At 45.5% G+C, this 24815-nt stretch overlaps 1 protein-coding gene across 1 annotated transcript; it reads left to right on the forward strand.

The window, feature by feature from the left end:
* Positions 1-11718: 11718 nt before the first annotated feature.
* On the forward strand, positions 11719-16631 carry EDN1 (endothelin 1). Its single transcript, XM_064443597.1, has 5 exons — positions 11719-12166; positions 12324-12477; positions 13460-13618; positions 13888-13995; positions 15350-16631. The coding sequence occupies exons 1-5, from the start codon at positions 12103-12105 to the stop codon at positions 15486-15488; spliced, it is 624 nt and encodes a 207-aa protein (XP_064299667.1). The 5' UTR covers positions 11719-12102; the 3' UTR covers positions 15489-16631.
* The last annotated feature ends 8184 nt before the right edge of the window (positions 16632-24815 follow it).

A 24815-nucleotide genomic window follows, 5' to 3' on the forward strand; every position in this document is an offset into this window, starting at 1 on the left:
CTTTTTCCAAGTAGGAGACAGGGAGCTGTGTTATTCCAGTGTGAGCGGGACATACATGAACACACCATGAGTAGGTGGAAGCTGGGGCTGTCTCAGCCATATCATGCTCGATTTTGACTTTGCATGGCTGTGCATACCAAATAGTTTGCTTCGAAACAGAGGGCGTGTTCTGCTTCCTAGTCATATAGTGGAAAAGGAGGAGACATCATAAAGGATGGGCTGTGAACCTCCCTAGCTGATGTTCCTCACCTCAAAGATGTCAAGACAAATACTATGCACTGCTTTTTCCACACCTAACAAGCTCAGTGTACTCTTCTATTTCCAACCCCTAATATTGCCCTTTCTCACAGGTGAGGATGGCAAAGAGCTCTTATATCATCTACAGGCATCCTTTGCTCTCACATGTGTTTCCAGAAGTTGCTCCTGTCCCCCACGTAGACTTTTAACACAGCCCAGGTTAGCAAAATAGGCTTCAGGGCAGGAAAGAAATAGGCACCCACTCCGACTGATGACCCACGAGCCTGCCCATTTTATTTCTCTCTTCTAACACTTCAGTCTGAAGGGTATGAACCTGGTTACATCTCCTTACAGACACCAGTTCTGTAGGTGACAGGGCTTTTCAGCAGCCTCAAAGCAAAGCAACCGATGGTTTTCTTTGGGATTAGGGGTCTGACCCACAGCAGCTTTAAATGAAGGTGTCTCGGTCAGCTCTGGGTGAAGTCTGTATGTGGGGTCTGTATGAACTGCAAACGTGTCTGTCGTTGTGGGGCATCCCTCTAGTTCTATCTGTGGCTCCCTTGCCTAAAGCAAATACACTTTTCTAGCAATACTTCGGTGAAAAGGGCTCAGCAGGACTGCCTGCTTGCTCCCTCGGCCACTCCTGGAAGGGCACGCTGGGTGAAGCGGCTGCTGGCACCACTTGCTGGGCAAAACCCAGTCTAAGGCTGCTGCTCCCCAGCTCCTGGTATTAAACTTTAGAGCGAGGCACCACCTAGAGGCATGCGGGCTGTAGTAAGGCTGGAGGAGATCAGCACGGCCAGGCTCCAGCTCTTTTCAGCGACAACAATGTAGTAGGACGCCTATCAGGAACTCAAAGCCTCAGGGTTCCCTTTTTCCTGTTCCTTATTTTATCAAAACATGTTGATTAGTTCGAGCAATAAATGCAAACTTGGAAGCCCTCTGAGAGAGCAAGCTGTGGTCAGACGGACTGGGAGGGGAAATTCAGCCAACAGCTAAAAGAGTCCAGAAATGCCCTCTGCTAAATGAAGCTCCTGAACTTTGGATTTTATGTGCCAGGGGCAGACTCCACAAAAGGTAGGCGACCACAGCTGGGTGACCGTATGCCCCTGTGAGCCCGGAAATAAGAATTTCCTTTCTTAGTATTCACAGGGATGCAATACCTCTAGAGATGTTTGAAATACTTCCATCACCTGCACTCTGGCCATGTACTGTCACCCCACAAAAAGAGATGCATCCGGCCCTCGTTCTGCAAACACCTGAGCATACGCTTAAAGATATTCCTGAAGTCAGTGGAGTTGGTCACACAGTTAACACCACTGAGCACAGGTTACCTGTTGAAATGAGCCCAGCAGCGGGAACCTTGCAATTTCGGCAGCTGCATGGATCTTCTATTGGAACTTTCTCTCTTGAATGACCCCCAAGAATGCATACTTCTTCTTCGTGCCCCCTTTAGGTTGCCCCCTGAGATTTTAAACTTTCTTGCCTCTTTCATGGTTTGTGCTGCTCCGGGGCTAAGTTAAATGTCAATGTTAGGTTGCATAGAAGATGCAGCACTTTGTAGTTCCTTCATTGCTTAGCTGTATTTCTCATGCAGAGGGCCAACAGGACTGCTTCAGGACTCTGGGCAGTCAAATAACCTTTGAGAAAACCATGCCCTTGGTGATAAGACCAAAGAAAAGAAAAAGAAAAAAAAAAAGGTTTTTTATTTTAAGGAACAGCAGTTTAGATTGCATGCAACTAATCAGCACCTTCGCTTGCTACAGTGTACTTTACTACAAGGAAATGTAGGGCAGGTTCCCTATCTCCAAGCAGCAGTTTACTGTAAATGTTCTTCAGGAGGAGGACGAGGAGAAGGAGCACTGGCTCCCAGGGCTTTTCTAAGTGGCTTGCACCACAGCACTTTTTTGGGGAGGCCTCGCATCGCAGCCCTTTGCGATAATGGGTTCTCTGCCTTCCCAGCAGCAGCTTTGCAGATGGGCAACGCTGGCCCCAGTTGCTTATTTCCCAGAATTTCTCATTGCAAGGTCCGAGAAGCCAGCTGATTTACTCCTATTGAGTGTCCACCGGTTTATTTTCTATACAGCAGATGTGCCTATGGTGGCACACGCATAGCAAGAAAGCTCTTAGCTGAAGATGATTGTTTCCAGTAAAAATCTCTCTTTCCTACCAGTGCTGGAATCCCACCTTCTTGTTGTAAGGAAGATCTTACACAAGCCCAAACAAACTGCAAGGAAAACAGGCTGCTATTTTCATTCAGGTGTCACAACTGATGTTTATGGGGAGAGAAATGACAGAATGGAAAAACTGAATAGTAACTGCAGCAAAAGGTAGGTGCCCTTAAGTGCCCTGCCTCCTCCTTTTCTTATAACAGGGCAGTGGAAGAAAATGAAACAGGCATCTGCTAATTAACAGATAGCGTAATTTCTCTAGAAAAAGGAAGTGGGGATTTCTGGTTTGCCTAATCCTGAACGGGTTTCCTGTGAAGATAAGCGGGTTTTGAGAGGGTCACTTTGCCTTTTTGCTTTTGACTTCCACTTTGCGAGGGATGCAAGCAAGCTGCAAATAAACAGACAAAACTTTAGGCTATGTCATATGGCCCTATTTAAATAGCAAGTATCAGCAAAGGAAGCTTCCCATCATGCAGAATAACACACTTTCAAATTTAGTGTTGGCTCTTCTGGGAAAAGTTACAGTTCTGGTCACCAGTGGCTGGAGAAAGGTCAAAAAACATGGTGTCAGCAGAAATGAGGCCTTTGAATCATACTTTTGCTGTTCCTTACGTTTGGCATGGACTTTCTCTTAATTTTCATTCTTCTAGGGAAAAGTGTGATTTTAATGCCATTTTTAAAACTAGAAACAAAATTATACAGATAAGTCACTGCAAAAATGTACTGAAAACACAATGCTAAACTTTGTTTCAGTCAGGTTTGGACCCTCTTTACTATTCTGCCCTCCTAAACTAAAATTAAACCACTTCCACTCAGATTCAGCTGGTGCAAAACTAGCTTAGATTTTCAGAAAAAGTCTTTTCACTGGAAAGACAAAATATATCTGCAAGAATTTGAGGAAAGCTGCTCTGCTCTGTCAGCTGATGGCTAAAACTCTACTGTGTGATATATACAGTTCCTATTTTCATAAGACTCATCCTAAACCCAGTGTAAGAACCAGCTGTTCCTGGCTGTGTCTGCTGAAACTGAAACCAATGCTACAGTTTTACAGCATAATCCTGGTAGGAAAGGTGGAATATGTTTGTCTTTAAATAAGAAAAAGTTGCCATTAAAAACTGTGAAGAGATGATAAATGTTGGGAAAACAACACTAGGAAGCAATTCTTAAGGCAATAGCTGCTCACATACAGTTACACCAATAGTAACAGGGTAATTCCAACTCAGAGTCAGCTAATCTGAACAGGGTTAGTCGAAGGACGATGAGTGGTTTTCTGCATGTACAGTACTGGTAGTAATGGTGGGAAAAGTCTTCATCATCCACAAACTATTTTTGTCAAACACAGCCCTGCATTCACTCCGTACTGTGCTGCACCAGCCCATCAGAGCAAAGTCCCCATGCGGTACCTTTCCCACCAAGGCTCCACGACTCCACCTGATGCCTACAACTATAATGCTGATCACCTATAGGCAACCGAGGAATTTGCACTGTCTTTTTTTCTCACAGCAAGTAAGTCTGCACGGAATAGCCACCCAGAAAGGTCTGGCTGCAGGCGTCAAGCCTGCAGAGGGGTTCCCAGTGGTACCAACTTGGGTTTTGCTGAGTAGCCAAAATGCAAAACAGCTGGTGAAAAATTCCTAACAGAGACATGCCTCAAGAATGCCTAGTGAGAGCAGCCAGAAAAGCTGGCCTCATTCCTACAGGCTAAATGTCATATATGGCAAATGTTGACATACAGTCCTCTTAGGCATCTTGGATTTTTAGCTGCTCACAGGAACCTGGAGTATACATAGCCCCTTTCCTTCCCCTGGTTTCTCACCCCCTCGCATTTCCCAGGCACTTCATTGTGTGCTGGTGGCAGTGCCGATGCACACTTGAGAAGAGGCTCATTCTTGCAACTGAAGGCAGGGGATGGCGGATGTAAGGTGATCTTAGCTCAGTGCTGGGGCATCGGCAATTCTCAGGCTACTGTTCTTGTTTTCCTGGCCCTGACAGGTAACAAAATCTCCTTTCTGTCAGTGTCACCAGTGAGTAATTGCCATAATAACCCCTGGATCTGAGCGGTCCATATTTTACCTCAGACACAGAGTAGATATTTTAATGTATATATGTCCCTTGGAAAAAAAGAAAGGTGTCCCTCTTACTGTCCCTTTAAAAATAAGGAGAGCTTCTGAATTTTAATTCCTTTTGGTTTATTGTAGTTTATCTACAGCTTCTGTCCTCTGACAGTTTTTGGTGTAACATGTTCAAGCTGAGACTGGGTGCGAGAAACAGCTGGAGCATATTTAATGCAATGTTTCCTCACAAAGCTGCTTTCTCCTGGGGAAAACAAGGGCAGATAAAGACTAGGAACTGCAGGTGGAAAGAAGCAGTCAGCATTTCTTTTACAGGCAAAGTATTCTCCTGTCAAAAAAAAATCACAGACACAGAATCTGCCCAAATGGACAATGAGTAGATCTTTAATGCTAGGAGCCCTGGTTCATGCAAGGCTACTTTCCTATCCACCTTCTGGGCAATGAGGCAGAGAAGCATAGTGCTAATGGATTTGGGAGCAAAGCAAGTCCCTGGAACAAGTAAGCAAAGAAAAACAAACCCACACCTGTGGCTCAGGCCACATCTAAACCTGCGGTGTTTCCTAGCACGTACTCCTTTCTCTCACAAAGAAAACAGTGGAACAGGCAAGCCCACTCACCTAACCCCAAGCTCAAAATGGAGGTGGAAACAGTCACAGGGGGGCTATGTGTGGTAGCAAAAGGGCTCTGCTGTAAAGTTCAACACCACTCATGGAACAATGTGTTTGCTAATTACCTTCATTTCAGCAAGGCTTTTATGCACTCAGAAAAGGGCAGAGCCGGCTAGATCTCAGAAATCTACTAACTTGAGTCTTTGGAGACAGTCGCATGCAAAGGTGGAGCAAGCCACGTGACAGGTGAAAAAGCCAGGCATGAAAAGTCAATTAAATTCATTAATTCAAAGAAGTAGCGCTGAGTGAGCTGCATGAAATGAAGATCTCGCAAATACCTTTTCTGAGCAAAGGAACATAAAATCCAAAAGATGGGCAAATGAATCCAGCTGCAAAGTCAGTTTTGGTAAGCAAACCTCTGGGTACCGGAGAAGGCTGATAATGTAGCAGCAGGATACAGGACACAGGTTTGAGGAACTCAGATCCACCCCACCATTAATTTCTCATGGGACCTTGGGCAAGTCACGGACTTGGATTCAACCCCAGCTAACTCTAGACGTTAAGAGGAGATGGTGCCTAAATTTAGGAGGGTCAGCACCTTAGGCCCCTTTCCATAGTCTAGAAGGCAATTCAGACACCAGGTGAGCTAAGATGTTATTCTAATTCAGAATCTCTAGCAGAGTACTTATTCTTAGACAGGATGAGTACTGGCCTCCTTGCTTCAGTTCCCAACCCTGGGCACAGGAACGATGTCACTGACTCTTTGCCATGGCTATGGGAAAGCTGCATTTACTAAAGAACATGAAAACTCTGAAATGCACTGTTGATAGGAGCAAGATGATGAGTCAGAGTGCTGTGCACTGCTCTTAGTGATTTGCTTCGGAAGATTTACTAATTGGATGCATTGGGTTTGAGTTCCTCGCAAGCCAGACTTGCCAAGAAATAAGTAAACAAACCTGATAAAGCACATTTTCCACTAACTGTTATTTGCAAATAAGTATTCTGTCATATGCTGCTGTAGCAGAGGTTGATATATGGAACCAGATTTGGTTTTCTACAAGTGACACTCTCTTCTATATTTTCCTTTTCTTCACTAAACCCTTCTGTTGCAGCCTTTGCACGAGTCTCTTGTATTTATTTATGATAATCTTTATTAAACTCTTGCTTGTGTAACCCATTCTTAAGAGGCTGATTATCGACACATATAACCTTTTACCATCTTTTCACACTTTGAGAAGAGAATTCCTACTGCTTGTATTTTGAATTTGACTGATGGAATGGAGCTGAAGGCCATGCAGAAATACTTTTTTTTTTTTCCCAAAACAAACTTAGAGTCCAGGTGTAGCTATGAGAATATATCACAGTCCCATGGGATCAGACTGTCCAGCCCAGCATTTTGTGACTGACGTGGCCAATGGTGGATATGTCTGCCAGAGCATGGGGATAAGGCACAGGGCTCCTTCCCCAGAATATTTCTCCAGGCTTCAGCAATTTAAGATTTTCTGGGCCAGAAGTGAGGTCTTTGCCTTATAACTCCTCCTAATATTGCCAGTGACATGAGAAAAACTCAGGTCAATTAAAAAACTAAATGCAAGTTAAACACCACAGGAGAAACTGTTTATAACGCTAAATGGCTAGGGACTGAAATCCTTCGGGGCTTCTGCGTGCAGGATCCTGAGCTACCACAGCAGAAATAACCACCCACCTGAGCCCGTGGGTCAGGGTGCTGTCCTGGCACCATGTAGGGCTCTCTCTCAGCAGCACGGGCCACCCCTGTCACCCACGCAAGGCCTGGGAGAGAGGGCTCTGGTCGCCTGCCCCATGTTACGCCCACAGAGCTTAACCTTTTGCCTTGCTCCTGATATTCCGCTTGCTGTTCCTGCACAAGAGCAAGCGCAGAGTGAAAGATGGAAATAGGAGGAGCTGCTGCAGCTTGCTGGGTCGGGGGACGGCCAAGCACCTCCAGCACCCCTGTGGGTCGCTTCAGTGGGAAGCAGACACTCTTTCTCCCACGACATCCAGAGACAGGTGGTAAAAGTAGGGGGGAAATTCCTGTTAACTCTCACCTAAAAGTTACGTGGATTCTTAATTCCCAGATTATTTGAACCTTTTTCCTTTTCCCACCTGATGTTTCCCCTCATCTAAAAATTGGCTTGGCTTCCAGCGAAACATTTCCCTGACGCTTCCAGTTCTTTGTTGTGGAGAGTACAAGCGGCAGGAAGGTTTCACAACAGTACTTCTGAAACCTGAATCTTTCCATACCATCCTCCTTCTGTTGCTGGTAACAACAATTTTAGCCCTGGGAGAAACTGTGACCTTTGCTCAGTAAAGTTGATTCTCTCCTCTATTTGAGCTCTAAGCTGCTTTTGATTTCTGTATTTTAAATGGTACCTAGACACCGCCAGCTGATGCCAGGACGTGCGTGGTCTGGAAGAGCTTTCTTTTCTTATCTGATGACAGCTCTTCTGTGCCAAGCAGCGTATAGCTGTCACCCTCCTCCCTAATTTAAATGGGGTTTTGTATGTGGAGTGAATTCTGGAAGGAAAATGACCGTTGATGGGACTGAGGTGGAGAGAGGATCGAGCTGCGTGTTACAAACAGGTGGGGCTAAGGTTGCTGACCCTCCTCTTCTCCTCAGCACTTTAAGAGGTCCACAAATGTAGTGCGAGACAGGCGCCTTCATCCTTTCATAAACCTCCTTGACTGGAGATGGGGAGAAATGAAGTTAGTTAGTTTCCCAGAAATCATTCTTCTGCCCAAGGACCCTGACATCTGTAAGGGGAATTAGATACATTGTAGGCTGTGGAGTGATAAACAAGAATAAGGTCACTTCCAAGAAGCCTAAATTAGTTAGCTCTTTAATTTGCGTGTTATGTAAGGAAGGAGGGGGAATCTACCCCCTCCTGTTGTGTAAGAAGGTGTGCAGGGGGACTGGATGGCCCCTAAGAGGAAAGTAAGGTGCAAGAGGGGCAGGTTAAAGGGACAAGTTATGCAACTTTCACTTGGTTGAGAGCTGTGTTTCAAATCTGCAGAAAAGAGCATGTTTTTCCCCTGTGTCCTACACAGAAAGGCACAGTTTTACAATCTCCTTTTATTGTTTTGCTGATAAGCAGGCATTTCACATTTCTGACACTATACAAAATGTCCTTTAGAAAACTCAGTCAGTGCCACGGCTTTTTCCAGCTGGAACATTAAAACCAGAGCCTGGCTGGCCAGCTAAGTTTTCACCCCATAACACTGTCTCAGATGTGGCTGGCCAAGGCACCCCAGCTAGAAAGGGAAAAAGCCTGCTGCAGGATCAGGCAGCTTCAATGCCTGCTTCCACCCTCGCCCGAACGGGTAGCAGTGCAAATAAAGCGCAAACTTCCCAGCCCTTGGGGCAAGCTGGCTTGGCATGCACTGGGATGACTTGTTGAGTACATGACTTTGTATGATCGCGCACGACTTTGTATTGCTGTTCTGCAAACGCTGCCTGCTAGCCAAAGTTTAGTCCTGTTCTACTTATTTTATAAGACCCCTACTGCAACCCATACTGTCACAGACTCCTAACTATAAACAGCTACAGGGTGAGCGAATCTTCCTTCTTTGGCAAAACTCCCAAAGGGATTTTCTGCGTGACGCAGACCCGCCTAGTAACTCCCAGTGTCCAAGGAGGGGTCAGGAGGTTACCCCTGCCTGTGGAAACCCACCTCCTGGCCTGGCAAGTCCCCGCAGCCTGAAATGACCCATCCTGGCCAACGGCAACTGAACATAAATTTGTTTTTGCGTTACTCTAACAAGCAACAGGAATAGCTTCATTCCGGTATGTCTCAAGATCTGAAAGCAGAGTTATCAGAAATCGCTGAAGCAGAGGATATGGATCTCTGACAACAATAATATTTATGAATCCTTACTAAAAAAATGGCTGAAGATGTTTTTGGTTAAAAAAAAAAAATTAAAAAAAGAACAAATAGCATCTTCAAAGGTCCCTGTGATATGTTTGTGCTTTGTCACTCAAAGGAAACATGCAGGCCATTTTTGCCAGCTAACAAAATACTTTCTAACAAGGCATTTTGACAAAGCTGAAAATATCTTACACCCATGTGAGTCATATTGGCTTCAAGTGCACATCTTAGAAAACGGAATCTCAGAAAAAAATCTCTTTTTAGTAAGTGCTGGCATGAAATACGGTCTTTAAGTGACAGGCCTGGAAAGGCTGTGCATATTTGTATTCTATACAGAAACGATAGCTATCTTTCAACCCACACAACTGCTTTGTGTTTTTTCCTTTTTTAAAACACCGAGAAGACAAAAAAAAAAATCACCTAATTTCTTTCCCAACTTTTGGATACTGATAAAATTTAAACATTCAGTGGGCTACGGTTACTTTTTATATGTAGCTAGGTGACCTCTGCTGGTAGATTCTTATCATAACTGCAATAATTCACACATACAGGTACAGATACATCGGTATTCTGTTAAGTGCTGCCCTACATACACAAGATGACATAATACACAAGAAGGTACAATCCCTGCTCTGAAAAATAAACTCCTATGCTGAAAAGGTGTAAAAAAAAATGTATAACCCAGCTTTCTCCACTCACAGATGTTTTATAGGGCCATTTTGAGAGAACCTTTGATAAAAAGGTATGACCATCCGAGGATGGGGCCACTTGTGTTTATTCAGCATAATGGTCTAAATGCTCACTGTTGCTCGGAAAGCCCTTAAACGTCATCCTGCTAGAAGCCAGGAGGTTGCACTGAGGAAAGGATTAGTCTCCGCTTGCATTCTTTTCTCATACCATCTGCTAACAGCCATTGTGGGAGAAAGAATAACAGCTAAATGGACCTTTATTCTGACTCAGCACGGCTGTAGACAGTCTGTCCACTATGATACAGGCAGCACAAGTATAATTTGATACTTTAAAAAAATAGCCATTCACCTGAGAGATCACAATGCAACTTGCAGTTAACAGCCTTGGTCTTTGTGATATCCAAGGTCATTTCTATTATTACAGCACAGTGCACGGAAATACCACAAATACCAAGAGAGTCTTATCTATTTATCATAGGTGAAATTGGCACGCTTTGCAGCACGACAGCTCCACAACGGGTCACAGGCATTCGAGTTCATCTGAGTTTATATTCAACGGCTGGCTTTCTCAGTTAGGAGCTCAGTGGATTTCATGCGTGTATGTATTTACGATGGCATTGCTTAATACCTTTCATTGCTTAAATACATTTTTCAAGTGTACGGCTTCCACACTGACAGCTACTGCCCCTCAGCACAAGGCAGCAAATACAAACACGCTGGGGAAAAAAAAAAAAACGCACCCTGACCTTGCCGGCGTTAGCAGTAGGACCCAAAGGCAAAGGCTGGGCATGGGTCTTTCTTCCTCCTGACCACACATCCCTGGCTTTCACAGAATCAGGGGTTAGACAATGGTAGGGGTTGGAAGGGACCTCTGGAGATCATCTCATCCAACCCCCCTGCTTGAGCAGGGACACCCAGAGCAGGGGGCACAGGAATGCATCCAGGTGGGTTTTTAATGTCTCCAGGGAAGGAGATTCCGCAGCCTCTCTGGGCAGCCTGTGCCGCTGCTCTGGCACCCTCACGGGAAAGTTTTTTCTCATATTGAGGTGGAACTTTCTGTGTTCCAACTTGTGCCCATTGGCCCTTGTCCTGTCACTGGGCACCACTGAGAAGAGTCTAGTCCCATTGTTCTGACACCCACCCTTTAGATATTTATAAGCATTGATGAGATCCCCCCTCAGTCTTCTCCAGGCTGAACAAACCCAGGCCTAACAGCCTTTCCTCATAAGGGAGATGCTCCAGTCCCCTGATCATCTTGGTAGCTCTCTGCTGGGCTTGCTCGAGCAGTTCCCTGTCCTTCCTGAACTGGGGGGCCCAGAACTGGACACAGTACCACAGATGTGGCCTCACTAGGAGAAAGTAAAGGGCGGGGGGGGAGGGTAACCTTCCCCAACCTGCTGGCCACGGTCATTTTTATGTACCCCATATTACACGCCTGGACCCTAAAAACGTGCTGTGCCACAGCGTCCTGCTTTGCTATGGAATATATACATATATGTATGTAATATACCCTAATGTCTCACCGTTTGGGACACACACCCCCCCAGGGCCACCCGGTGGGCTCCCTCGGCGGCGGGGGAAGGGGCAGGAGGGGAAACTCGCCAAGACCCTCCCTCCGGTGCGCCGGCGGGAGCGGCGGGTGGATCCCGGAGCCCCAACGGCCGCCGCCACCCTGAGGGGACGACCGCGACACCTCCACCGCGGGCGGCGCACGCCCGCCGCCGCCGCCCGTCCCGCTTTTATAACGACGGCAACAAAAAGCAACGCTGACAGAAATCGCAATAATTATTGTTGTTAAGGGCGAGGGCGACGGTGGCCCGCCGGCCGCCGCCCGCAGGCTGATGCCGCCCGCCCGCCCGCCGGCCGCCCTCCCGCCGGCCGCCCTCCCTCAGGTGCGAGGCGCGGGGCGGCAGGGCGCCCCCTGGCGGCTCTCCGCCGGCGCGGCCCCTCCCCGCCACTCCCCGCCCCCGGGTCGCCCCCCCCCACCCCCCAGGCCGCCACCCCCCCCCCGCCCCCCGCCCGCCGCCGCCGCCGCCGCCGCCGCTCTGAAGTTTGCAGGCGATTTCCTTTTCCAACCCGGCCTTATCTCGGCCCGCACGTTGCCGCGCGGTGACTAATAGCAGAATAACATTGTCTCGGGATAAAATAGCGCCGGGGCTGTTTACCCGCTCCATGGGGGTTCGCTATAAAAGAGCGCCGGGGACCGCCGCGCCAGCCAGACGCGCTAGGGCGCCCCGAGCAGCCGCCTGCCCCCGCCGGGAACGGGACACGGCTCTCCGGCCCGACGCTGGGAGACACTTTCCCCCCTTTTTCCTCTTTTATTAATATCCCCCTCCTTTTTTGTGTGTATTTAGTTTTTGGTTTTTGGTTGGTTTTTTTTGTTTGTTTTTTTTTTTTTTTTCCCCCCCCCCGATTTTTCCATCCGCTCTCCGCTCCCTGCTATGGATTATTCCCAGATGATCGTCTCGCTGCTCTTCGTCTTCTGCCCGGGGCTGATGCCGGCAGGTAGGTCTCTGGCCCCGCGGGGGGCTCGCAGCCGGGCTCGGCACCGGCTGGCGTGGGGCGCCCCGGGGGAGGGCGCCCCGGGGGAGGGCGCCCCGGGGGAGGGCACCCCCGTTGCGTGGTTGCCGCGGGTGCTGAGCTCTGCCGCTCCCTCCCGCAGCCCCCGGAGCCGTGGCCGCCGCCGCGCCGCCCCCCGCCGCCGCCGCCGCCGCCGCCGCGCACCGTCGCGCCCGGCGCTGCTCCTGCTCCTCGCTGCTGGACGAGGAGTGCGTCTACTTCTGCCACCTCGACATCATCTGGATCAACACCCCCGAGTGAGTGAGGGGACCTGGGTGGGGGGGCTTCGGCCGTTGCCGAGCGCTGGGTTCTGCTTCGTTTGGAAAAAGGGAGGTGGGGGAGAAATGAAGACCCGCAACCCCCCCTGCAGAAATTGGAAGGGGAGGAAGGAATAATTATTTGCACGGTCTCTCCTATTGCTTTCTCCCCTTTCTCCTGCTTTTCTGCCGAGTTTAGAAGTGAGAGTGTTCACTGGGAGAAAGCAAGCAGTGTTGGACCACCTAGATTGAGCAGCTAGCTCCCAGTAGCCCTAACACACCTGCGCTCCTGAAGTCTAGGCGGGAGTATTTCCTCTGGGTGCTGCTCAGCAAAGGCTGTGGGATACTTTTCACTATGAATCAGAAGCAGACAAAATGCCAAAAGTCTGATTTTGCCAGCCCGAATTTGTCTGGCCGTTTTTCTTCCTGACAAGTTAGGAGGCTAGAGGGCTTGCTTTGACACGGGGAGGCTCCTCGCCGCCTCTTGCTGCTCTCTGCCTCAAATTAATGCATACCACACGTTAATAGGGTTGCGTACAGTGTCCGTTTCTCCGCTCTCCTGACCAAAAAGTAATGAGCCAGAGCCTCACCTAATGCTGCAAACGCTGACTGTGGTGATTTGTTCTGCTGCTGGGTTTCCTCGGAGTGGAGAGGATCTGTTCCTCACTTTTATTGCTTCTTTCAGTGTTGGCAGTTACCAAAGTTCAAAGAGATGAGGTTTTATTGCTTTCTATGGCACAGGGAGACAGAGCAGCCTTAAGAAAACACAATTAAAAGGTCATTAGCCTTGTCAGTAGCCATGCTAGTAAGTATGTTGCAGGATCATCAGAAACATTTGCATGGAAACTGACTAGCGAGGCAGTCCCAATCCCACAGCCTTTACTCATGCAATCAATCTCATTGATAAGGCTGCCCAAACTACACCACTGTTTTGAAGCCACAGAATTATTTGAATGACTTTATGTTGTCTCGTTGATCATAGGAAGACTGTTCCGTACGGTCTCGGAGGCCCATCTCGATCCAGAAGATCTCTGAAGGACATGGTGCCGGAGATGCTCGCTGAACCTAGCAGCAGATGCCGATGTGCCAACCAGAAGGACAAGAAATGTCTGAACTTCTGCCAGACAGGAAAGGATCTCTGGTGCGTCTATTGTTGCTACTCTTTAAAAGGCAGTGCATGTGAAAGGGATGGATTGTGGTAGACTTACTCGTTTTGGCACTTGCTGAGCAAATAATCTCCCCAAAGCCTTGCCTCCTACCTGAGTGCTCACAGTGCTATGATACATACTATGTTTTGGACCAGAAAGATTGCTTATTGCATGCTTTGAGAAGTGGTTGGTGAGTTGCCTCACCTTGTGGACTGCAGACCTGGGTTTCTTTTTAACAGCAGTGCCTTTTCACTTCTGACAGGGCTCAGTCCACAGTGGAAAAAACCTCACGGCACCAGAACAAAGCTGGCAATTGCATTGGACCCAAATGCATGAACCGACAGCTTGTTGACAGCAAGAAAATGAAGCGGTGAGTTTCTTCTCCTCCTGTTGTAGTTCCCCAATGTAGCAATAGAGAGCACAGTTCACCTGCCTTCGGGTCAGCGTGGGCTTAGCTGGTGATTTCAGCTTGAGAGTTACAAAGGAATCAGTAGGGATATCTTGAGGGCTTTTCTTCATGCAGTGGGTTTTTCTGCTTGTGAAGACACGGCTTCTGAGCTCTGTCTAGCATCCTCCCATTTGCTTAGAGGAACCAGGCTGAGTTGTAGGCCTAAAGATATACCAAACTTCAGAGGAGTATGAAATCATGAAATACTGACAGAAATTAATAGAACCTGTCATTTTTAGTGTGTCTATACACTATCTTAACTACTTAAAAATAGTCTCAGCTATTTTAATATGAAATTGACTCAGAATGCCTTTTCTTAGATGCTTTACTCCAGTTTACTGAAGGGGAAAAAACCCAAAGATTATTGATCTATCCAGATTTTGAAAATATTGTTTCTTCTGGCCGATGTGTCTGACTTTTTAGAATGCAGGAGGCAGATTTCTACCTGCCTTATCTCTCAGATTGCCCGATGAAACCTGTGTAAAACGAGTACAGGATGTTAGTGATGGAAATGGCTGCAAAAAGGTTGAGGAAAGTGAAAATGAAGACTGAACGAATATTTGAGCCCAGTTTAATATTTGAGATTAGGAGCAAATTTCAGGACTGCCCTTTGAGGCCCATGCATAATAAGCTGAGTGGCAGTAAGCAGCAGTATCACCCCACAGCGCAGTTCAGAGACGCATGCATGGGACTTGGTGCAGCTACGAATCCCACAGAGGTGAAGTCAGCTTTGAAGCTGAGTGCAGCTGTATCAGCTCCAGTGTTCAGTGTTTGGCTACATGCCCATGTAAAAGTATGACATGCAGAAGTTTACCCATACAAAAGAAGACTCTTCAGAACAGGATTTATGGGAGCAAGCAGCCTGATGATTTTGTGTAAGACTTAGGCCCTGGAAGTCTTAAACAATTTTTGAAAATGGCACTTGCTTATTTAAATGCACCCATTCATTGGAACCAGGATCAGGTTTACCTAAAAGGAACAAAACAGCCAAAAAGAATGACACTGGAGACTGCTTGATTGGATACGTGCTATTTAAGGAAGTCTAAGGTATCCATATTTGAATGAATATTTTAACTTGTTTTACTGTCTGCATTTCAAGTCCAAATCCAATATTTCAAGTGGCTTAATTCTGACAGAGGTATAGCAATCAGCAGTTACTGAGGATCCTATGGCAGAAGTCTAGACTGAGGCTTATTTAATCAAAAACTGAATGTCTGCACAGTGGAGATGCATCTTCATTATTGTAACAATAAATGTATATTTCTTATTTTTGCAGGCTGGAAGCCATGGGTAACAGTATCAAAGCTTCTTTCAATATTGTGAAACTGAAGGCTGAGCTCCAGAAAGGGTGGAAGCTGAAACATAACAGGGCGAGCAAAAGGCAAAGCATCTGGGAAAGCCTGAAAGCGTCCTAGTGGGAAGATCACCTGAATCTTTCTCCATCACACTTGCTGACAAAGCGTCACCAAAACTGTCTCTTGGCTTCTAACATCCCACGATGGTGAAGGGCATCTCTGTCCAAGTGTTTGCACGGCAGAGCAAAATATTAAGGAAGTCCCTTATTTGGAGGTGTAATAGCAAAGGATTTCATCATCTTGGAATTTGGATGGGTAAAGAGGGTGAAAGGGAATCTGCAGTAACATACATGAAAAGCCATCTTTCTGAAGAAACATTTGAATATTGTTTCTGGAATGTTACCCATCAGTTGAGCAGCTTGCAAGGTCTACATCAAAAGCATCTTGCAAGGAGACCTCACAGATGTGCTTAGAAAGGACAGAAAGGAAGATCTGAGTGGACAAACTTCAAAGCGAAAAACTCTACCTTTTGATTAAAATGCAAAAATGAAAGCCACAGTGCTACTTTAATCAGGACTTACTGCATATATACATGTCTACCTCGCGTACTGTTTGTTGCACTCCTGCTAGAGTATTTTTACACCTTGTTATTGCCTTTACTAATCAGCTGCAACCCTTTGCCTTTTTTCAGAAGTCTAGTTTACTTGTACAGCCAGAGTTATCTGAATGTGGGTTAGACACTGTGGTTGTTTGCATAGTTAGTCCTTTGGTTTTGGATACCAAAGGACTCTTCAATATGAAATAAAAGTTAGAGGGCACTACTAGGGTTCTCATAACAAGGATATTTGGCTAACTGAAGTTCTAATAATAGAGGTTGTTGTGTCTTACATGCCACCAAAAATGCACTGAAGTGGGGATGTACCAGAGGCTGCTGTGAGGTTTATTCAGTGCCTTGTTTGGTGTAAATGCATAGAGACAAAGGGTTGTTTTGAATTATGTCAAAAGGCTAATATTGGGTGAATGTTTATAGCAGTGAATTTGTTCACATTGTTGAATTTGCTGACGGGTTGAATCTTACGTGCTTTTTTTTTTGTTTTGTATTTATATTCACACAAGTTCTTCGTTATATTTACCATGTTGAATACACATTGAGGTAGGCCATATTGGTCTATGCATGTTTTACGTATTTCTGTATGAAATTGTGAAATGCTTTATGCCTATCAAGGTAAATATCTTCAGAAATAAATATTTTTAATTACTGTATTGGCTTGTTTTTCATAAGCCCCATTTTTCTATAGGCTATGCTTCTATGATCATGGAGGTAGATTGCCCTACATACAAAGCTGACCTAGATGAAATGTGTGCACATGATTGTCTTTCTGTCAGATTAGCCAGATCACTACACAGAAAGGTTATGCCAGATGTGAGATAACAGATAATACCTGTTCTGGATTCAAGCTTGCTCATCAAAATTTCATGATGAAATTTGAATTGGCAAAATTAATTTATTCTGGAGCAGCACTCTGTCTTTCTTTCATCCAATAGTACAAATTCTAATGTTGGATTTACTATACCATTAAAATATTGCCACTAAGGGGTTGGACATACATGAAGTAGAGGAGAAAATGCATACACTGATACTTTGTGGGCAATATTGGACTAGGCTCTGTTATGTTACTTGTTACATTGCTATCCCAAAAAGTCTCAACGCAGCCCACAAAAGTTAGACACCCCAATGGAGCCTGGAGCCCAAACCCAGGAAAGATCTAGAGCAATAGTAAAACTTTGCATGTCTCCAAGCATTTTGGCCTAAGGTGGTTATATCTGGAAAGATGCTCAAAGCAAATAAATGGATTTAATAATCTCTGATCCCATAGGAAGAAAGAAGCACAAGAATTAGTCCATGCATAAACCTGAGTGTTTTGGGTTTTTTTAAAAAACAAACTTTTACAAATAAATACAATACACTGTGTGTGACACTTACAAACACTGACAGTGGTCATCATTAAAATTTTCTGAAATTTTTCTGGATTTCTTGTCAATATTTGTTTGTTTGCAGCATTTTTCACACCCAAACACTAAAAGCTGAATAAAGCCCATATCATGTTTCCTTCACATTGTTCCTCTACATTTTGGGGCAGTAATTCAGTGGAGAGATGGCAGTGCTGGCAGCCAGGGTCCGACAGGAGAGCCTGGCCCAGGCAGCGGGAAGGAACTGAGAGACCCTGCACTTCTGCAGGGCAGGATGTGGCCCCCGGAGCGGCTCTTTGATCTCTGCATAGGGACATGCGTGGATCGGTGACTTCTGTCAGGTGTGACAGTCACTCCTGTTTTCTCTCCCAGGAGGGAGCAGGAGGGGAGGAATGCCACAGCAATGCTTGTGCTGTTATTAAGGCTGGCTATCTGGGTTTTGTAGGTGGCTGGGCTAAATGGTGCTATGGGTGGGCTTTAGTAGCCCAAATTCCTGGCCAGCTGCTTAAGGGATTCTTGAGAGACCATCCTAAAAATAAACCTGGTCCTTCTACAGTTTACTCTGCTCATGCCTGGACTCAAAAGCTGACTTTCATCCTCCTTTCCTTCCCCCTGATCTAACCCCGCCGCTTGCTCATGCTGCAGCTTTGCACAGTGATGGGCACCCACTGGCCTTTTGGGGAAGGCATGGTACCCAAAGCCGTGCGAGGTACGGTAAGAGCCCCACACAGCACTGAGCCCGAGTGGCAATGCAAAGAGCACAAGGAGGGTGAGATACCCCCAGTGCCAGGGGCTTGCATGGTTTGGGAAGGGTGGCTGAAGCCATTTTGTGCTGGCCAGCCTGCGCCAGGGGCCTGTTCGCACACAGTAGGGGCAGAAGGGGATGTGGCCCTGCCCCTGACCCCGCGCTATTTACCTTCTGGCATAGGAACATAAACTGCAGCTTACCCTGGTTTGCATTAATGAGCTGGACCAAAAACCAGTCTGTTTATCTCACTGAATAAGCAAAAGGGAGCATGAAGCATTTTATCTAAGGCTGGCTCACATAGAAGTACCAGGGTCTGTCCCAGAGGTTTACTCCTTCTCAAAGCAAGCTCAATGGCAGACAGAAATTCAGTAACTCAGGCCAGAACTCTCACTGAAAAAAGAAAGGCATGGTATGTGCTGGGATTTATGGTAGTGAACATAGAGCAGTGTAAAAGTACATTCTTAGTTATAATAAATGACCTGAGTGAACAAATATTCTACCTGAAGCCAATGGAAACATTGTGCTGACTGCAGAGGCAAAGCTGCAGAGTCAGGGCTCTTATTCTTCTAACCAGAACTCATCTCACTTCTCTTAAAAAGTAAACCTTTCATGGCCATGATCTATCTCCCTTTTAAGTGAGAGGTTCCTCCAATCCAGGATGAAATTTGAGAAGGGGAAGGGAAGCATGTAGAGAAGAGGGCCACCACTTTCCAGCATGGCCATACTCTAATGGTCCCAAAATACACCTGACATATGGCTGAAATTCCGGCTCGGATCAAGAGTGAGGAAAAGCCCCATTCCCGAGCTGTTACCAAATTGTATCTCCCTCCTCTGATTTTTCCTGGGTTCAGCATGGCCATTTCTGAAATTGCAAAAAGTTTCACAGGAAAAGACAACTATTTCTCTCAGAAATTGAGCTTTCTGTACTTATTTTTATTCAATGCTGTATGGAATTCTTTCTTGCTCAGCTGGTTTATTTTTATTTTCTCTGGATAAAGGCTGTTTTGACTATATATCAAAACAAGATATACAATAAAACAAAGCTTTGGCATGTGAGTCAGGCTTCAAGTCAGGAAAATACTACAATGCTACTGAAATTCTTTCCATCTTATCTACATAATTCTGACCTAATTTTTCCAGAAATGGCAACTCTAATCTGTACCATGTTATCATGAACTGCCCCAAAATAATTCACACAGGATGTCCTAATGTTGCCTATAGAAGTTACCAAATACCAGCCTAATTGTTCATGTTTCCTTACATTAGGATAAATTTAGCCACCACAACACACTTCTATATTTACAAACATAGAATGAGCTGGATAAACCACTGTTTGAACACTATCTGATGTTTACTTTCTTCACACTCAACTGGTTGCCTCTGTGTATATAAAACCGTATCAGTTTTGACTTCGCCTGCATCATGGCGCTATTATTAGGTTCCTTGGGTAGAAATCCAGTCTCTATGCTCAGCCGATATCTTTATTTAATTTACTGTTCTTCGTGACCTAGGAAACAAAAGGACAGAGTGTTTGATTAATTATAGGAGAATGCTTGGAAGCTGTGATGGTGAGTGTAAATATGCAAAGAGCCAGAGCACCACAGATAAAGTACGAAGATAGTGGCAGGATCATTTTTCCTGGGGTAAACATTGTGTGAACAACATTTTGGAAACTTAGCCAGAATGGGTGTTCATGTCTTTCTTTATTTTATATCTCTGATCAAATCTGAGCTAGGTGAAAAATGATAGGGAAGCCTATTTTGTTATTTCTCAATATGGTTAAACAATCAGCTGGTATGTCTTAGCGGCATGTGTGGGACAAGTTCCTCTGCTCTGATCAGGTCAAGGAGACCTGAATTCTGCCTGAAGTCCACCAGGTCAGCTGGTCAGCCAACAATTCTCTCAGCTTTAGAGGCGTCGCTTATGCCAGTGAAAACGAGAACACACTCTGACCCAGAAAGGCTTCATTCTTTCTGATACCACCATAATGGGGGCAAACAGACACTGGTTTGCTGATGCTAGCACAGGGCTCCAGTGGCTCTGGAGCTCTTGGGCTGGGTTTAGGGGTTTTTTTTGTTGGTTTTCTTTTTCCTCCCCACAAGCATTTGCTAGTAACAAATTAGATAAATATCACTTTGGTAAGCAATGGGGCAGTTTGCCTCTGGCTCAAGAAAGCTGTGTGCAGAAATGGATGAGCCCCATGGAGTTTGAGGTTTCATTGACCTCTCCAACTATTTTGGGGGCTGCAGAAATTATTTGAGTTCACCAACTGTAACTCAAACCCACACTGTTGTTGCTGTGTTCCACCCCCCCAGGAAATAAAAAAAATCAACCCTAAGCTTAACTTTTTTTCCAGCTAAAGGAAAAATGTATGTTATCTGCCAATCACTAGAAACAAATCCAACCTCTAGTGTGGCAAGAAGAAAGAAGCGCTGTATTTTGGTCATATATATTGGATTTACATTTTCCTCTGCTTTCTCCACCTCTTTTCACAAACACAATTCTGTCAAGCACTCGGTGAAGTGTCTATCATGAAAAACTAGGCAATGCCCTAAGGACTTCTTATGCAAAGGTAGTCACATGCATTGAATATTTTGGTGGATCAAAATATTCATTTCAGTCCTATTGTTGCAAGAGATCTGTTTTTTCTTTTGCTTCTTATTTTCATCTTCTCTTATTTCTAACAGGACAACAAAGCAGTGATATTCACAAACTAGACAGCAAACTAGAGTGGACAGAAAAATTGGGCAAATGGTGCCTGTCATAGTCTTATCAGAAATGTGCAGGCCTTTAAGGAAGGTTTTCCAAGTAGCTGAGACCTTTTATACAAGTGATTTAATCAACAACAAGGCTCAGTCCTGCAAAGAGTTAAACTCTGAGGCCATTAGCTGCTTATGAATATGTGGTCATGTAAATATGCCCAGACTGCCTGGGAGCTTCGAAGGATCCAAGGTGATGGATGCTTTGCAGGACCAAATCTCCTCCTCGAGGAAGAAAGGACTTTTCCTGTGCTTTCTCATACCCCGAACTTGTTCACCTGCTTTGGTAAGCATCCCTAGAGTAGCATAAGCAAGCACAAAACAAGAACCATATTAACTGCAGGAGAGGTGCCTTGAGAGTGCCCTCTGGGTTCTTCCCTCATGATGGTACATCTCATCTGGCCTCAAGGGAGACAGGTCTTTCCTCACACATGGGCTACCCAGCACATCCGTCAGGCAGCTGATTTCATTATGTGGCAAGGCAAGCAGGGATCAAAGAACCCATGCAGCTGAAAAGAGTGATCATTGCTGGGCTGTGCAGAGCCTGCCCTGAGTGATGCTGCTGCCAGCATGTTCCTCAGGGGACAAGAGAGAGGGTGGCTGCAAGTCACAAGTCACACCAGCAGCCCTGCTCACTCCCCTGGAAATGTATACCACTCTTCCCACGTGGCTGCTGGTTCGCCCAGGGTAATGCCAGGCAGGCTGCTTTGTGATGGCAGCTGCTCTTTCGATACGTATTGTCTCAAAATGATCCCACAGGTTTTATCAGTATCTTATAGCAGATTTTTCTAAGAAAGCATTCTAGCTGGGAGGGCAGTCCATTCATCCCAGTTTCCCTACGGATGGACTAAGCTGGCATCATTCAGGTGAGTTTGGAGGAAACCCACTGATTTCACCAGCCCAGGGGTTATTCAGTGGATCCGTCATGCAGCAATAGCATAAAACTGTGAAATCCACAGAGGTCCCTTTTCTTCCATGTATTCATAAGAGTCTTCTCATAATTTTTCCAGAAATTTTACTCCCCTATCTCTCTAAAATCTTGTGGCTTTTGCTGAGGACTTGGCCTGCTGTTTTACCTCCTGGGTCCCTGCTAACCATTACGTCATTCTCAGCACACATCCAGCAGGACATTTTGCAGTGATGAGCTTTCCTGTGGCTTCCAAACAACGTGCATTGAGGCTGTTAATTTAATTTTACTCCACCCTGAGTCTGCTTCATAATAAGCACAAAGATGTCTTTCACCTGCCTGCAAAGTGAAATCCCTGTGAGTGCTGTCCTTTGCCTTGAATTGGCAACGGATTAGGGATTGCTCGTTCCAGTGTTGACCCTTTAGGCAAGTCAGAAAGTCGACTGGATATTACTATACAATAAAAATCTATTTTTTGAAATAACTACTTCCTGCTGAGTAACTATTTTTCTCTGCAAACATTTCTATAAACCTCTGTACATGCACTTTCTAAGCAAACTATGACCTTTCCTTCCCCACCCCTTTATTTTTCTTCTCTCAAGCATTTCTGTGCTGTTCCTGTGACCAAACACAACTTTTGAGAGTTGCTTCTGTATGAAGCTGTGATTGCAACTGTTTTTTCAGCCTGTGATCTGTGAACATCTGAAAAGCCATGAAACGTGGTTAAGGGATGCAAGTTCATATATGCTTTACAACAACCTGCATATGTGAAATTGTTGGAAGAGTTTGTACTTCCACTGGAAATTCTGTGGTGGTGCACATTACAGATTCATTAAACCTCTGTCTTATACATGGAAAGTACGTTTGAAAAAAAGTTGCAAAATGAAATTGTCAGCATAGAAAAGAGTAGAATTGAGTCCAGCCACATAGCAAATAAGAAAGATGCCGTTCTAATTAAAAAGCATGTGATTGTATAACTACATCATCAGGTATTGCAAAGTGTGTGTGCAATAGGGTACATCAGGGAAAACTTGAAGCATTTACTGACTCTGCATGTATACTTATAAGTGTGGAAGTGTGCACACGTGTAATGTAAAGTAATATAACATAAAGTAATGTAATGTAACAAAGGTCTTTCTGATGTTGCACAACACATTTTGGATCCACTTCCTATTGTCAGAAAACTCCAGACTCAAGGGGCTCTCTGCCTCAATGTCTGTCTTTTTTATCCCCATTTAATGTAGCAGAGCTCTGGTCAGGATAGCCAAATTGTAGGTGCCCTTGCAAAAGATGCTTTGCAAAGGCTGCTGCGGTTCACTGTTATGCAGAACAGTTGCTTTTGCCTGGACTTCTAGTCTGTTCAAATAAGCTCATATTGTTTACACAGATTTTTTTACTATGAGGTCTACAAGGAGAGAGAATGTATTTGCCCTCAGTTTTCCCTCTCGGGACAGCACAGTTGGAGAGCTCTGAATGGTTTATAGGCAAATTAAAAACAGACCACAGGTTTTGGTTGGGGCTTTTTTTTTCCCCCTTCTTCTTCTTTTTGCTGCATTCCAGTTTTTTTTAGCTGCTCTGCAGGGATTTGACAGGGGCATTGTTAAGAAGACAAAGGACCTCTGGCTTGGGTGACATTAGTGGGTTAAGAGATGCCTCCTTTTCACCTGACAGCCTAACCAAATTGGATCAGGTATCAGAAAGACTGACAAAACCTCTGAGGACATGAAATATTTAGCAAATGAATGACCTGCACATCCTACCTGGCTCTGGCTACCGTAACAACTTTGCAGGGGAGCTGATGCAGAACTGCCCTTCTCTCTCCGCCTGACAAGCTCAAACAGCTGATAAATTACCAGAACTAATTGTTGCCCTGACAGGTCTTTGATCCCTGGAAGAGTCAATTTATAAATGATGAGCTCCTTTTACACATCACCATTGATGGAGCCGTTGAAATAGTTATAAAATCAATAATCCCTGTAGTCTGGGGACCCTTTAGTTTTTTCCCATTTATTCAGGAGACAGCTCAAAGTGTCTGCAAATGCTCATTTCCGTCTCTTCCCAGCACCCTGCCCAGAAAAAGTCAGGCATTGTGGCAGGAGTGAGACTTGGTCAGGAGAGAGAGTGAGCATCAGAAAAGCAGGCTAGTGTAGATGAACACCAAGCAGGAAGCAGGATGGTCTCCAGATTGTACTCTCAGCCACTTAGGATAGCATCTCCAGGAAGATAAAATTGTCAAAAATAAGGGCAGAAAGGCAAGGTGGGAAAATACAGGATGATAAGCAGCATGGTGGGGAATGGTAGCACCTTCAGGGTGACAGTGGAACAGAAATCCCATTTATGGCTCCTGGAGTCAAGCCTCTACAGGGAGCCCAGCTGGTCTTTTCTGCCAGAGGCAGAGGTCCTGGCGGTCTGCTGACACGTCTCCTTCACCTGTGGCCATCTGGTTATGGTACAGCAGAGAGCCAAGAGCTGGGATTAAAAAATTCTGCTATGGCCTTTTCTGAATGTGGCTTTAAGTGGCCAGAGTCCACACCACCCAGTAATGATTGTACTTTCTGGTTTTGTTGAGTGTGAACCTGGCATCACCAGTCTGAAGGAACCAGCCAGTATTTAGCCAAATAGAGTCCATATGGGTGCGATCACATTTGCAGAATTTGGTCCTAGACCTGTACTGCAAGAGCGTATCATGACCACAACATGATGGAGAACCCAGTGAAACATCGTCCTTGGGCTGTTTGAGCAAGTGCTAGATCTTTTGCAGAAGACCCCTTTATAGAATTGTTAAGACTCCAGAGGTCAGGTTTCTCTTAGAAAGTAGTTTTATGGCTTCCTTTTTCTCCTTTAATTTTGTGAAAAAAAAATAATAATAAAAAAAGATTGTGCCTAAGTATAGAAGGATACATAAATTAAGAGGAGATCTAGGAAAACTGTGTCCTCAGCTCTCAGAAGTCAGCATAGCATCAATGATCAGAGCTTGCTGGACCTCTAGCAAGAGGCAGCACCAGTGCAGAAATGGTCCTTCCATTTACAGGCCTTCCCTGAGCGAGAGGCTCCTCCGAGGC

Source organism: Phalacrocorax carbo, chromosome 2 (assembly GCF_963921805.1).
Source record: "Phalacrocorax carbo chromosome 2, bPhaCar2.1, whole genome shotgun sequence".
In the NCBI taxonomy this organism is placed as follows: domain Eukaryota; kingdom Metazoa; phylum Chordata; class Aves; order Suliformes; family Phalacrocoracidae; genus Phalacrocorax; species Phalacrocorax carbo.

Excerpts from the sequence above, each read along its gene's own strand:
- EDN1 (XM_064443597.1), top strand. The coding sequence starts at position 12,103 with ATGGATTATTCCCAGATGATCGTCTCGCTGCTCTTCGTCTTCTGCCCG. Across the intron at positions 12,478-13,459 it reads ATCTGGATCAACACCCCCGA|GAAGACTGTTCCGTACGGTC; the intron begins GTGAGTGAGGGG and ends CGTTGATCATAG. Across the intron at positions 13,996-15,349 it reads GACAGCAAGAAAATGAAGCG|GCTGGAAGCCATGGGTAACA; the intron begins GTGAGTTTCTTC and ends TTATTTTTGCAG.